Source organism: Schistocerca nitens, chromosome 5, assembly GCF_023898315.1.
Source record: "Schistocerca nitens isolate TAMUIC-IGC-003100 chromosome 5, iqSchNite1.1, whole genome shotgun sequence".
Lineage (NCBI taxonomy): Eukaryota > Metazoa > Arthropoda > Insecta > Orthoptera > Acrididae > Schistocerca > Schistocerca nitens.
In genome coordinates, this window is record NC_064618.1 from 343154040 (window position 1) to 343169353 (window position 15314).

General features: G+C 39.3%; 1 protein-coding gene across 4 annotated transcripts in view; it reads left to right on the forward strand.

Moving 5' to 3' along the window:
* LOC126259473 (pyruvate dehydrogenase phosphatase regulatory subunit, mitochondrial) overlaps positions 1 to 15314 on the forward strand; it is a 161555-nt gene that overhangs the window by 87730 nt on the left and 58511 nt on the right. For 2 of the 4 annotated variants that reach the window (XM_049956309.1, XM_049956308.1), the window contains exon 15: positions 7119 to 7358. In XM_049956309.1, the coding sequence (XP_049812266.1) occupies positions 7119 to 7331 (213 nt within the window). In that variant the 3' untranslated portion in view covers positions 7332 to 7358. Of the gene's footprint in view, positions 1 to 7118; positions 7460 to 15314 lie in introns of those variants that run through there. The other 2 variants (XM_049956306.1, XM_049956310.1) reach the window with 1 other exon arrangement.

Consider the following 15314-nt stretch of genomic DNA (forward strand, 5'->3'; position numbering starts at 1 on the left):
CTAGTCGAACTGCTGTCTTCATTTTTGAAAAAGTAATTGTTCTTGCTTTCCCGAAAATTAGTCCCAACAAACAGCATGTGGAAACTTGTTTTATATTATGTATGACAATAACTATTACAATAGACACAATATCAACAACTATAAATTATTTGTTGTAAGTGAGGTGTCTAGAAACAGGAAGTGCCTTTGATTCTTTTAATAATGATTTTTAATGTATGACAGACTCTTTTTATATTTTTTGAAATATGATTCTTTCAGCTATGTACCGAAAAGATGCTCAGACGTTTGCTTAGGTCACTTAAAAAAAACTGGCATGTAAAAATTTCAAATGTTTGAATATTTCCCCTGCAATCCAAATAAATAATTTTGACTACAGATGCCAAGCCATCACAGGGTGAACGTATTCTCTGGGTTCGAAAGGGAGACAGAAATACTCCTTTATGTGGCGCGATTTTTCCCAGTACTCACACGTATTGCAAAACATTTTATGTGTATTATAAAAATCGTTTGAGTATCAGTAGGTATACATTTTTTCACAAGGTTTCTTCTACTTTTCAAATTTTATTTTTCAAGCAGCACAAGAAGATTGTATTTTATGAGTTAGAATAGGAAAGATAAATAAATGCACAGCAGTCTTCCCAATTACTCAACACAGTGTTCTTGTGTTGATCGACAGACACAATAAACAGTGAAAGTATGTCTATTATTGTTACCAATGTTCATAGCTTTTTTATTTTTACACATTTTATACAACTCCATATTTTAAAGGCAGACGATTCGATGACAATGCCTTTTTCACAAAGATGTATAGATATTATTGCGTTTGTCACCTTTCCTGAATGCCGCATACTTTGATGTGTGGTGGCCAGTAGCTGACAGTCGAATGAAGCGGTAACGTATAGTGTGGCTACACTGCCGCAGCTGGCAGCTGGCTCCCCCCACTCAACTGCACAGAAGTCCCCCACCACCCACAAAGATACGTGATGCCTGCTCTAATGGATGTGCTCCATTGTAGCTGAACAGAAAACTTAACATTTATATAGGATGACTATCGTATTAAAATAAAAATTCAAACACACGTATTGATCTCAGTGACACAGAAACTGTACTTTTCAAACATTACTTAACAACATAGTACAGTCTTTTACTGATCTCAGTGCTACAAGGCCTCAATCACATCTGATCATTACAACAGTTCAAACAAGAAGAAGAATTATTCTAGAAGAATCATAGGTAACAAAAGATGAAGATTTCCATTATCTTATGAGTATTGTCTTGAGATATAAGTTTCACAGAAAATTAAATATGTCACTGACAATAATTATTTAATATTATTTTAGTATCGATGAAGTCTTTTTTATTAAGATCATGAGAATGTTTGCTCAAATTCCACGTACAATGCTGTCATACTGTTCTGAATAAAATATAGTCGTGGATATTACATATTCCATGGGCCCTATGGTTACTTTCAAGGGCACTTTGTTACAAAGGATAATGTAACCATTTTGGCTGATCAGCTACATCCCATGATACAATGTTTGTTCTCCAATGGTGATGTGGTGTTCCAAGATGACAAGGCCCTTATTCACATACCTTGCATCAACCAGGACTGGTTTTGTGAGCATGAGGATTGATTATTGTATCTCCCCTGAGCACCAGAGTCACCAGATCTTAATGTTATTGAGCATCTGTGGTCTATTTTGGAGGGAATAATTTGTGACTGCTATCGATCTCCATTATTTTTACCTGAACTTGCCACTGTTTTGGAGGGAGAATGGTATAAGATTTCCTTGAAAACCATACAGGACCTAATTTATCCATACTGAGATCATTGGAAGCTGTTTTGAATGCCCATGGTTTTCCTGCACCGTATGAGGTGCGTTTTTAGTGTTTCCTTGGTTTTTGTCCACCCCTGTAGGTGTGATAGTTTGTATGGGTAAGAACTGGAATTATCACATAGGTCCCATCAAAGATAAAGCAGATAGCAAAATTAATTTCCTTGATAGGATACTGAAAAAATGCAGTTTGTTTACAAAGTAGACTGCTTACAAAATACGCATGTGACCCATCGTAGAACTCATGAATGTGGAACCCAACCTGACTAACAGGGGATATTGATTGTTTACAAAGAAGGGCAGTACAAATGGTCACAGGTTTGTTTGACTCATGGAAGAACATCACAGAAATGCAGAAAATCTGAACCGGCTGATGCATGAAAATGGAAGTCCATCATCCCACTATGGCCCAAAGTCCCAAGTGACTGGAAAAAGCCTAGGTGACTCTATTATTTAAGAAGGGTAAAAGAACAGATCCACATAATTACAGACCAGTATCTTTAACATCGGTTTGCTGCAGAATTCTTGAACACATTCTGAGTCTGAGTGAAATAAATTTCCTTGACATGAGTCCCTAGTCATTAATGGTAGTAAAATCGAGAAAGTAACCAAATTTAAGTATCTAGAAACTATCTTGAAACTTGATTGTGATAAGGAAATTAAGATTCACTGTGAGATTGCCAAAGAAATGTTCCGAAAGCTATGAAATGTGCTGAAATGCACAGACATGGTGCTCCATCTGAGAATATGGGTGGTACAATGTTATATTATCCTTGTCCTACTCTATGGAGTTGAAACTGGGTCAATTACAGCAGCTTCTGTAAAGAGATTAGAAGCAACAGAAATGTGGTTCTTGCGCCGATTACTAAAAATACCATGACTTGAGAAAGTGAGCAATGCTGAAGCACTGCGTAGAGCCGGAGTGGATAGAGAACTAGTGGGGACAATTAAAAGAAGAAAGACAACTTACCTGGGACACATTATGAGAGGAAAGAAATATGAACTTCTGCAATTAATTCTAGAAGGCAGAATAGAAAGAAAACACCCACCACATAGAAGGAAGCAGTCACAGTCACAGAATATCAAGACATGGACTGGCATCAACAACTTTGAAGAGCTGCTTCAAGAAGCAAAGAAACGCCGCCTGTGAGCAGCTGATGCACTACAAGTGTATGGCACCAAGAAGAAGAAGAGACAGAAAAGCCTCCACCTACAAATCAGCAGGGATTTAAGAGTGTGTTGCTCGTGCAAAACTCAGCTTGCCCTTTTCTCACTGATATCCTGTGAACCATGGATGAAGGGCGAGAGGCAGATTCCATATTTCTAGATTTCCAGAAAGCATTTGACACAATGTCCTACTGTAGACTGTTGATGATGGTATGACTGAACCATGGATTAGTTTCTGAGATATATGAGTGTCTGAAGACTTCTTATGTAAAAGAACCCAGTACATTGTCCTTAATGACGAGTGTTCGACAGAGACAAGGATATTGTGGGGAGTGCCACAGGCAAGATTGAAAGGATTGTTTTTATTTTCTATATGCATAAATGACGCGTATGGGAAGGTGTCGTCGTTGAGTGACTGTAAGAGGATAAAAGGTGAGTTAGTCAAAATTTCTGGATGGTGTGATGATGTAAGTTAATGCATATGAGTAAGAACGACAATGCTGAATTCAGCATTAGCAATGTGCTGCTGGGCACTGTCATGCCGATAGGAGTAATTATGCATAACAATGTGAAATAGCATGGTCAACTTTGGTTTATTGTGAGAATTCTGGGAAGGTGGTGTTTATCTGTAAGATAGACCATGTGTAGAATGCTGGTTCAACCCACTCTTGAGTACTGCTTGGGTGTTTGGGATCCCCACCAGGTCGTATTAAAGGAAGGCGCTGAAGCAGTAGAGAGGTAGGCTGCTACATATGTTACCGGTTGGTTCAGTCAAGATGTGAATATTATGGAGATGCTTTGTGAACTCAAATTGGAATTCCTGGAAGAAAGGTGATGTTCTTTTCATGAAACATTATTGAGAAAATTTAGAGAACCAGCACTATGGACGATTAGGCTGATATCAGCATACATTTAATGTAAGGACCATGAAATTAGATAAGGCCTTTCATGGAGTCATTTTTCCTCTCACTCTATTTGTGAGTGGAACAGGAAAAGATATGACTAGTGGTGGTACTTAGTGCCCTCCGCTATGCACCATACACTGGCTTGTGATGTATGTATGTATGTAGATGTAGATGTCCTTAAATATGTCTGCACCAACAGTTTTGTTAATTTACAACACAGCATTAGAATGAGGAAGCCTTGCACTTTGTCAGCACCTCACCTTCGTAACTAACGTCACTAATGCACACTAGCACATGGATCCCAGCACAGAAGTACAGGCTGAAACACTTATATGCCAGTGTCTTGGATTCATCACCATACTTACTCATTTTCTCCCTTGGAGAGCATGACAGTGACACTGGCTATGGCAAATGGCTAGTTGAATGAAGTCATTAAGATCTGTGACTGTTCTGGTGTAATACAAAAGAAACAAGTGGCTGGACCTGGATTCACCCACTACCTTTTTTTACTGCACACTCATCAGTAACTTTACAAACATGATGCTTCACTCAACATGTGATTATTACCCTCATCCTAGTGAACAATGTGCACTGACACTCACACATACTTTGTGTTAAAAATTTATTAACTCTTTATCAGTAATAATTCAGGCTATTTTTTGGTTTACACAAAGGTGATTTTTTTTGTTCCATTATTGTTGATGAATCTTAAATATGAGGACATAATCGTTGCCACAACACACTAAGATAAATACTATTTCCTAGATGTTCCACTGGTCCATAAACACATGTATTTTGTTGTGTGGCTCATCGGTCCTTAATACATTTTACCCCTGTTTCACACACAAATGACAGTTTTGGAGAAATTGTAATCTTATTGCATCTTGGGAGAGGATAGCTGTTGAGCTCTTTACTTGAACTTGCATGTTCCTGACGTTTTGTAACAAGTTTTGATGGGAGAAGTTGTTAGCCCAGTGCGCAACACCCATGCATTTTCAATAAATGACAAAGATGTCTGATGGCAAGTTTTTACAGTTCACTACTAGGTTTTGTTCTTTATTACTTTTTCTAGTTCAAAACAAATCATTAACAGTAGACCTGGACACGTCACACCAGTGAAATCACTGACAGAATGTCTGAAATTGTGCACTGCTACAGTAATATTATCCAGTGTTTGAATTTAGTGATTTCCCTTCGGTGACTAGCTGTGACTGTAACCATATATGCAATAGTGACACATTATTCTTGCATACATTTACCTCCAAATGTGTAGCCTGACATCACACAGAGCACAGTTACCAAGATATCTGTAGAATTTTATCCATGTATTGTATAAAAGCAGCAGCCACATTTGCTGTAATTTATTCATATTTATTTCATGAGTAATCTCATTTAAGATTATCTGATGTTATCATTAATCTACATCAAGGTCATACCATATTCCCTATAAGATACTATAGACTATATGTTCACCTTAATTTTTAAGCAATTTTTAAATAAAATAATATTTTTAACATTTTTATCATTAGTTTGCAAAGCCAGACTACAAAAAATTCTTAGTTTATGAAACCTAACTGACCTTTAAAATCCCTGAAAATCATAATCTGAACTTTCTTCTTCTTCTTCTTCTTAATCATCGTTGTCCTCTTGATATGTAAGATTGTCTTCACTGCCATTGAGAGCATTAATTTCTTGAAAGATTTAACAATAATATCTTTTTCTCACTCTACACCATGACTGTTTTATCCACTGATACACATGTTTGATTGTAGGTAGTTTTAAAGCTCCCTTCACATTGAATTCATATTGGGTTTCACCCACCATCCATTTCTTCCATTCCTCTCTCATATACACTTTAAATGATTTATTTATCGAGACATCAAGAGGTTGCAGTTGTGAAGTAAGTCCTCCCAGAGTAACAGCAAGCTCTGTATTTCCCTGTCTCAATTTCGTTTCACAGAATATTTCAAATGACGTCTAAACTGATCTAGCAAAAGAAGAGAACTCATTTTCAGTAAAGCACCTTTCCTTCTCTCCTATACTCAGTTACTCCATAACTTCATACCTGCCTTGTCCATCCAACCCTTATCATGTATATGAACAACAGCATCTGCTGGTATTTCAGGTTTTTGCACTGTTTTGCACTTGGAAATGATCACTGGAGGTTAAGTACTGTCAGCACAACATGAAACACCAACAGTGTAGTGCATTTTTTCATGTCCACTTGCAGTTTTAGCACTTTCTTGATGGCAGTTCTTTTACTTGGCACATCAAATGTCAGAGAGAAGTTTTATCCATATTTGCTATTGGGCTTAGTTCCAAACTGCTTTTCTTTCAATGTTGAATAATAAAGTGATGGAATGGTAATATTTTCTCTTCATACTCTTGTGGTATTTTCTGAGATATTTTGGTTTTGATGTATGCTAAGTCCATGACACTTCATAAATCTACAACCAACTCCGCCCTTAAAGTTTGTTAAGCTGCACTGTAATGCTAACTTACAAGCGTATATTTGAATCATTTTGTATTAATTCCATTGTCATTTTGTCAGTGTCCTTGAATCCATTTCTTCTAGTTTTGTCCATTTTGCATTCAGTCCTCTATTTGAACTTTTTTTTCATAATTTTTTTCAGTCCTTTTTTACTAGCCTGCCAATTGCAAATGGTTTTTTCTGTTGGCAGAGTGCCAAAAAGCCACTAAGCTGCTCTGTTTCCTTGTTCTTCTGTGTAGGCTATTACTTTCAATTTATAACATGCATTGTATGAATACCTTTTATTTGTACTGTTACGAAAGTAGCTATAACAAAAATATTGTACTATTACTGACAACACAAACCACAGACTGCAATAACACACATCATAAGCTAGATGTTCTCGGATTGTGATGGTGGGACAGGAGGGAGACAAGTGTTAGCAAGCTTGTAAATCCCCACAACACATGTCCATCGCGTTGGTTAACATGTGCTGCCCGTTGAATCCAATATTGCCAGATAGAGATATGTTTCCTGTGGCATTGAATATATGGCCATTTTTAGGTTTGGCAGAAATTTTAAATCAAACACTGGACATTTTTATATTAATTTCAAGTATAAGACAAACCTGAATTTTGGAGGCCATTTTCCTAAACAAAAGTACATCTTATAGTCTGTAAAATATGTTAATAAGATGAATGCGTAGTACAAAATATGATACAGGTAATGCACTTTTTGCAGGTATGCTTGGGCTTTGTACAGAATTTTGATGATGATGGCCAAGCACAACCTGTTACGCCGGATTATGTTATGTCGGGCCAATATGAAGTAGATATTGCTGGTATCCGCTACTCCGCAAAAGTGAATCTACATTCACCTAATCTGCCGACACAGTATCCAGACAAGGAGAGGAGTGCCTACAGAGCAACACGTGACATTGCTGTAACTGGGTAGATCCTCATTTGCTGGCACTGGTAAAATGTGTGTATAAATGTACCTGAGATGTTATATTTATTATTGTTATGATAGAACATTTTCAGTTCATTGTCTGTGGTACTGGATAAATCAGAATATTTTCTTTAGTGATCATTGTTTGGTAAATGCCTGTACATATTCATTGTCACCTTAAATTAAGCACACCAGAAAAAAAAGTTAGTCACCCGCAGAAGACCTCACATTTACCATGTAACGCCAATGTCTGGCATTGTTAATGGCCTCAGTTTAGCAAGGAAGGAAGCCCACAAGTTCATTTATGTGCCATGTCCAGCCTGCAGAGCTACCAAATTGTGGGGATGATTGCTGCATGCCACCCACTGTTCCAAATAATCCCAAACATTTTGTATGGGCTTATTATTATGTGATTTAGCTGGCCAGTCAAGGTGCCGTACAGTGCTTGAATGTTCGTCAAATTAGGAACACATGCATGCAGCCCTGTCAATGTGGCTGTTGTCATGTTGGAAGATAGAAATGTTTTAACTCATCATCAAAACTGCGCTCTTAAAAAAAACAATAAAACATAGTATTGTATGACTATAATATCAACGAGTCACTGTTGAAATTGGCCAACTCATACAAACACCTGGGTGTAACACTTTGCAAGGATATGAAATGGAATGATCACATAGGCTCTGTTGTGGGTAAAGTAGGTGGAAGACTTCAGTTTATTGGTAGAATACTGAGGAAGTGCAATCAGTTTACAAAGGTAATTGGTTATAAATAACTCATGTGACCTTTTCTAGAATATTGCTCAAGTGTGTGGGACCCATACCAAATAGGAATAATGGTGGATATTGAACATATACAGAGTAGGTCAGTATGAATGGTCACAGGTTTGTTTGATCCATGGGAGTGTCTCACAAAGATACTGAAGGAACTGAACTGGCAGACTCTTGAATATAAACAGAAACTATCCCAAGGAAGTCTATTAATAAAGTGGGTCCTGGTGACGGTAAGAATATACAGCAACCCCCTACATAACTAACACATATGGATGCACCCAAGAACGTTGATGTAAACATCCTGTTTCATGTCCAAGGCAACTTGGGGGAGTGGGTCCAAGTCATGGTACCAAAAGGACCCCCAAAACACCAGAGAGTCACCTTCAGCCTGAACTACATCCCCCACACAGTGAGAGTTAAACACCTTATTGGACCATGGGTGTACTCAGTGCCTTGCGTAACTTGAAAAAGGAGCAAAATCATGACTTCTCAGACCACATTATATGCCTGCAGTTAACTACTGTCCAGTTTCTGTATTGTCTGGCCCACTGCAGATTTGTGTACCATTGCAAGCAATGACCTTTTGCAAGGTACTCAACTCCAAATTCATGCAGTTTTCTTCACAGTGTTCACACACAAACAAGTTGATATGGACCTCAATTCACTGGAACTAGCAATTCCCGTTGGTTTGAATCCAACTGTCATTGACAGGGGTTAACACCTGTCTTTGGTCCCTGTTGATCAGGTTCTTTTATGACCATTGTTGTTACGCGCGTTACAGGGTGCTAAGTTGTATACCATTCATTTTGGACATATTAAACCACCCGATCAGTGCCCCCCCCCCCCCCCCCCCCCGACATGATAACTTCTTTCTGTCATTCTGCTCAACTCCACGTCGACTCACCTTGCTGTGCTGATTTCTTACAACCAACTGGCATTTACATCCTACTTCACTTCCGTGAATGACATCATTGATGGAGGGTTCTACACCTTCTGAAGTGCTTGAAATTGTCCATTGTGCTCTTTTAAGGGGGTGACCAATATTTTAACCGGTGAGCTTATCTCCTTACTGGAATCACAATTTTGCGAAGTGAAATGGAGCCATAAGATCGGTGACTCTGCCTATGAAAATGGAGCAATTGTTCTTGCTATTGTGGTTCATGGTTTCCAGAGGTCAAGTTTTTGCACCATTTCAGTTGGAGTGTCATACTTGCTCCAATGAGATGCAGGTATTAAGTTCATTTTTTAAATGGAACTTATGACATTTTTTTGGTTTCAGAATAGTAATTATAATTGATTTCTACTGCTCTTTGTGAAGTTTCCGTAAATTAGTTACAGATACAAGACATGTTGTACTAAAACAGGAAAATTAAATATTGTGACTGAGGATGGCATATTAATAACAAAAACATTGCCAACCTACAAGTTACAGTCATAGACTGCCCAAGACAATATGTCTAAATATATAACAACCAAGTCTTTCCTTGACTCTATTAAGTGTGCCACTGTATGGGATAAATGCAGTAGGTACAACTTTCCCCACCTCTCCTATTAGTGTAGGGCATAGTGTCTGCCAAATCTATTGCTTTGTGGTGTTTTTATTATGTGAAACAACCTTTAGGTGTTTGAGGTCTTTGGTGAGATTCTCCATCTCAGAGTGGATGCGAGTCCTATAAACAAGTGGTTTGAGCATTACTTTCCTGTGTGGAAAGCGGTGGTAATTTAGCGTCAATGTACAACTACAAGTTATTTTGTGGCTTCTTGTGATTCATGCTGTACCTTACTGTGCAGTCTGTTCTCCTTTTTACTAGAACATCCGGACAGAGAAACACCTCATTCTCTTAAACTTTTATGGTAAAGTCGATCTCCAAACGTACGAAGTTGAGATATCTGAGGAATTCATCCAGCTTGTCTCTTCCACGTGCCATATAATGAAAGCATCACGAATGTGACCGAAGAAACACATCAGTTTCCACCAAGCTGTTTCCAGGATCATCTTCTCAAAGTGCTCCATGTATGTATTGCTGACAACTGGTGAAACTCGAGGGCCCACAACTGCTCCTTCTGTTTGTGCATGGTAATTATTATCAAGAAATACATGAAGTTGCAAGTGGTCTCCAAAGTCAAGCTTCTGGCCAGAAAGTTTTAGCGATCCATGTACTGGAACTATGGTAAAAATAGTCATCATATCAAAGATAACAAGAATGTTGGCAATTGTTACTCTAAAGTTTCTGAGACATTACATAAAACCTAAGGTTTAGTGAAAATTATGTGGACCTAGGGGTGTGTAAGCCTGATACCCATCAACTCTCCTGCCAGTTTAGCGTGATACGTACGGAGCAGACTGTATATATAATAGAAAATTGCTACAACAGACAATAGCAGCTTCAACATCTACTGCCGTCAAAAAAGTCTGCAGTCAAAAAGCACTGTCTACCAGAAATACAAGAAATGGTACTGGCACAGATTTCTTAACTATTTGGGCAGTCTCATTAACATGGTGACTGTCATGTAGCTACCAGCAACCACAGCAGATCCACATGCCTGATGCTGTGTGGTCAAGGTCTGCCACAGCAGAGCCTCATACCTAACACCATGTGCCTGGCATGGTCATGAAACATCCGTCAATGAACCAACAACTGTCAACATGTCAAAGAATCTGTTGAGATACAATAAAACAACCAGCTGGTCAGCTGCAACTGCAATATAAGTGAGACAATTGGAGTCAGACAACTCATACCCGTGTGTAACTATTTGCAGGAATGTGAAACAGAGTGATCACATAAGCTGAAGATTAAATAAAGCAGGTGGCAGACTTCAGTTCATTGGTAGAATACTGAGAAAATGTTGTCTATTTGTGAAGGAGACTACTTACAAAGCCGGCTGGAGTGGCCGAGCGGTTCTAGGCGCTACAGTCTGGAACCGTGCGACCACTACGGTCACAGGTTCGAATCCTGCCTCGGGCATGGATGTTTGTGATGTCCTTAGGTTAGTTAGGTTTAAGTAGTTCTAAGTTCTAGGGGACTGATGACCTCAGAAGTTAAGTCCCATAGTGCTCAGAGCCATTTGAACCATTTTTGAACTACTTACAAAACTCAAGTACATACTGTCTTACAATATTGTTCAGGAGTGTGAGCTCTATACTAAAAGTACTAACAGTGGGTATTGAATATATACAGAGAATAGCAGCATAAATGGTCAGATGTTTATTTGATTCATGTGTATCACTGAAATGGTGAAAACCTAAACTGGCAGAAGCTTGTTGGTAGATACCAAGTATCCCATGACAACCAGTTTACTAAGTTTGAACTCTATAGGTAACACACAGACAAAATTTGACTAATCAAAGTGTGGACTTAGGCATGTAAGTAGTTATTCTATCTGTGTCCCATACAAAATGGAACATGGAAATCCTATAACATATTTTACAAATGAAAACATTTAGAGGCTGTGGACCCACAAGGAAACAAAATGCTGTAAAACATGATACAGTTGAAAGTACCCTCTGCCACGTGCTTTATAGTGGTTCAAGAGTAGATTTACATGTAGATGCAAACAGTATCTACAATCTTATTAAGGACTGGGAACCTACATAGAGTTTAATTAAAAAATGGAAGAGAGACCATGCAACAACAGTAAACTGGCATTCGAGACAGACAGTGTACCTGCAGACACATCTCCAGAACACATCGCCACATAAAAACCTCAGAGTGGCAATGACAAGCAAAGGAGTGGGTGGTTGGTGGTGGTGGGGGTGGGGGGTGGGGGGTGGAGGGAGTGGTTGCAGTTGATCAGCAAACCTGAGGATAGGAATATGGTTAGCTGCCAAATGTTGTACCCATTGGACATCAAGTTCTGGCCCCACACTAGCAAATTATTGTATCAACAATTATGCAGAGAGAAACTGGAGAGACACTTGACTTTCTTACATTCACAAAATATTTTATATGTAATGAGCCCTTTTTGTGGTTCATGGTGTGGGTTCCTGTAGTCATGTCCTAGTTCATGAACCACGGGCAACATACGAGTGGCCGAGTAAGTGGTCCAGTTACTTTGGAATAAGGCTGGGCATCTCGGACATATTCTGAGTCGTGGTCACCTTTGTGCTCATACGGCAAAGACTACCAAATCCACCGGTTAGTCCCTCAACCATTAGGCGTAAAACTCAACGGGACTCGGGACAAGTAAGGCTAGCAACCTGCTTCCCTGGTACTTTAAATATGATGCTGGCAACAATCAGAGCAAAATGCCTCAGACCTTTGGAGGTGGCGGAGTCCCACCTCTAACTGACAAACCAGGGACTCCTAAGATACGACTTGGCAAACAAATTGTAATGAAATGGGGAGCTATTAATATCAATGGGGGCTACTCTGTGAAGAAGGTAGAGCTGGCAGAGGCTGCAAGTAAGATGGGGCTGGACGTTTTAGCTGTTAGTGACATTCGGGTAAGGGGTGAGAAAGAAGAGGAAGTGGGAGAATACAAGGTCTACCTGTCAGGAGTCAAAGCAGGAATAGCACAATGGGGTGTAGGGCTTTACATCAGGAAAGAAATGGAACTCAGCGTAGTTGCAGTAAGGTATGTAAATGAACGACTGATGTGGATAGATTTGACAGTGTCTAGAAAGAAAATTAGGATTGTGTCAGTATATTCGCATTGTGAAGGGACAGATCAAGATAAGATGGATAGTTTTTATGAGGCACTCAGTGATGTAGTTGTTAGAGTAAAGGACAAGGACAGTGTTCTGCTCATGGGTGATTTTAATGCCAGGATTGGAAATCAAGCAGAAGGGTATGAAAAGGTTATGGGTAAATTTGGAGAGGATATAGAGGCCAACAGGAATGGGAAACAACTCTTGGATTTCTGTGCCAGTATGGGCTTAGTAATCACAAACTCCTTTTTTAAACATAAGAACATTCACCGGTATACTTGGGAAGGCAGGGGAACCAGATCTGTCATTGACTATATAATAACAGATCAGGAATTCAGGAAGGCTGTGAGGGACACACGTGTATTCAGGGGATTCTTTGATGACACTGATCATTATTTAATCTGCAGTGAAATTGGGATTGTGAGGCCGAAAGTGCAGGTGGTCAGGTCCATATGTAGGAGGATAAGAGTGGAGAAACTTCAGGATAAGGAAATCAGGCACAAGTACATAACATCGATCTTAGAAAGGTACCAGTTAGTTGAATGTAGTCAATTACAGTCATTGGAAAAGGAATGGACAAGGTACAGGGACACATTACTAGAAGTGGCTAAAGAATGTCTTGGAACAGTAGTGTGTAAAAGTAGGATGAAGCAAACAGCTTGGTGGAATGACACAGTCAAGGCAACCTGTAAAAGGGAAAAGAAGGCGTATCAAAAATGGCTACATACTAGAACTCAGGTAGACAGAGAAAGTTATGTTGAAGAAAGAAACAAAGCCAAACAGATAATTGCAGCATCCAAGAAGAAATATTGGGAAGACTTTGGAAACAGGTTGGAGACTATGGGTCAAGCTGCTGGAAAACCATTCTGGAGTGTAATTAGAAGTCTTCGAAAGGGAGGTAAGAAGGAAATGACAAGTATTTTAGACAGGTCAGGAAAACTGCTGGTGAATCCTGTGAATGCCTTGGACAGATGGAGGGAATATTTTGAAGAGTTGCTCAATGTAGGTGAAAATACGATCAGCAATGTTTCAGATTTCGAGGTAGAATGGGATAGGAATGATGATGGAAATAGGATCACATTTGAGGAAGTGGAGAAAATGGTCAATAGATTGCAGTGCAATAAAGCAGCTGGGGTGGATGAAAGTAAGTCGGAACTCATCAAATACAGTGGAATGTCAGGTCTTAAATGGCTACACAGGATAATTGAAATGGCCTGGGAGTCGGGACAGGTTCCATCAGACTGGAAAAAAGCAGTAATCACACCAATCTTTAAACTTGGAAACAGAAAAGATTGTAACAACTACAAAGGTATCTCTTTAATCAGCATTGTGGGTAAAATCTTCTCAGGTATTGTTGAAAGGAAAGTGCGAGTATTAGTTGAGGACCAATTGGATGAAAATCAGTGTGGGTTTAGGCCTCTTAGAGGTAGTCAGGACCAGATATTTAGCTTACGGCAAATAATGGAGAAGTGTTATGAGTGGAACAGGGAATTGTATATATGCTTTATAGATCTAGAAAAGGCATATGACCGGGTTCCTAGGAGGAAGTTATTGTCTGTGCTACGAGACTATGGAATTGGAGGCAAACTTTTGCAAGCAATTAAAGGTCTAAAACATGGATAGTCAGGCAGCAGTTAGAGTTGACGGTAAATTGAGTTCATGGTTCAGAGTAGTTTCAGGGGTAAGACAAGACTGCAACCTGTCTCCACTGTTGTTCATATTATTTATGGATCATATGTTGAAAACAATAGACTGGCTGGGTGAGATCAAGATATGTGAACACAAAATAAGCAGTCTTGCATATGCGGATGACTTAGTTGTGATGGCAGATTCGACTGAAAGTTTGCAAAGTAATATTTCAGAGCTAGACCAGTAATGTAAGGACTATGGTATGAAGATTAGTATCTCCAAAACGAAAGTAATGTCAGTAGGAAAGAAATATAAACGGATTGAGTGCCAAATAGGAGGAACAAAGTTAGAACAGGTGGACGGTTTCAAGTACTTAGGATGCATATTCTCACAGGATGGCAACATAGTGAAAGAACTGGAAGCGAGGTGTAGCAAAGCTAATGCAGTGAGCGCTCAGCTATGATCTACTCTCTTCTGCAAGAAGGAAGTCAGTACCAAGACTAAGTTATCTGTGCACCGTTCAATCTTTCGACCAACTTTGTTGTATGGGAGCGAAAGATGGGTGGATTCAGGTTACCTTATCAACAAGGTTGAGGTTACGGATATGAAAGTAGCTAGGATGATTGCAGGTACTAATAGATGGGAACAATGGCGGGAGGGTGTCCACAATGAGGAAATCAAAGAAAAACTGGGAATGAACTCTATAGATGTAGCAGTCAGGGCGAACAGGCTTAGATGGTGGGGTCATGTTACACGCGTGGGAGAAGCAAGGTTACCCAAGAGACTCATGGGTTCAGCAGTAGAGGGTAGGAGGAGTCGGGGCAGACCAAGGAGAAGGTACCTGGATTCAGTTAAGAATGATTTTGAAGCAATAGGTTTAACATCAGAAGAGGCACCAATGTTAGCACTGAATAGGGGATCATGGAGGAATTTTATAAGGGG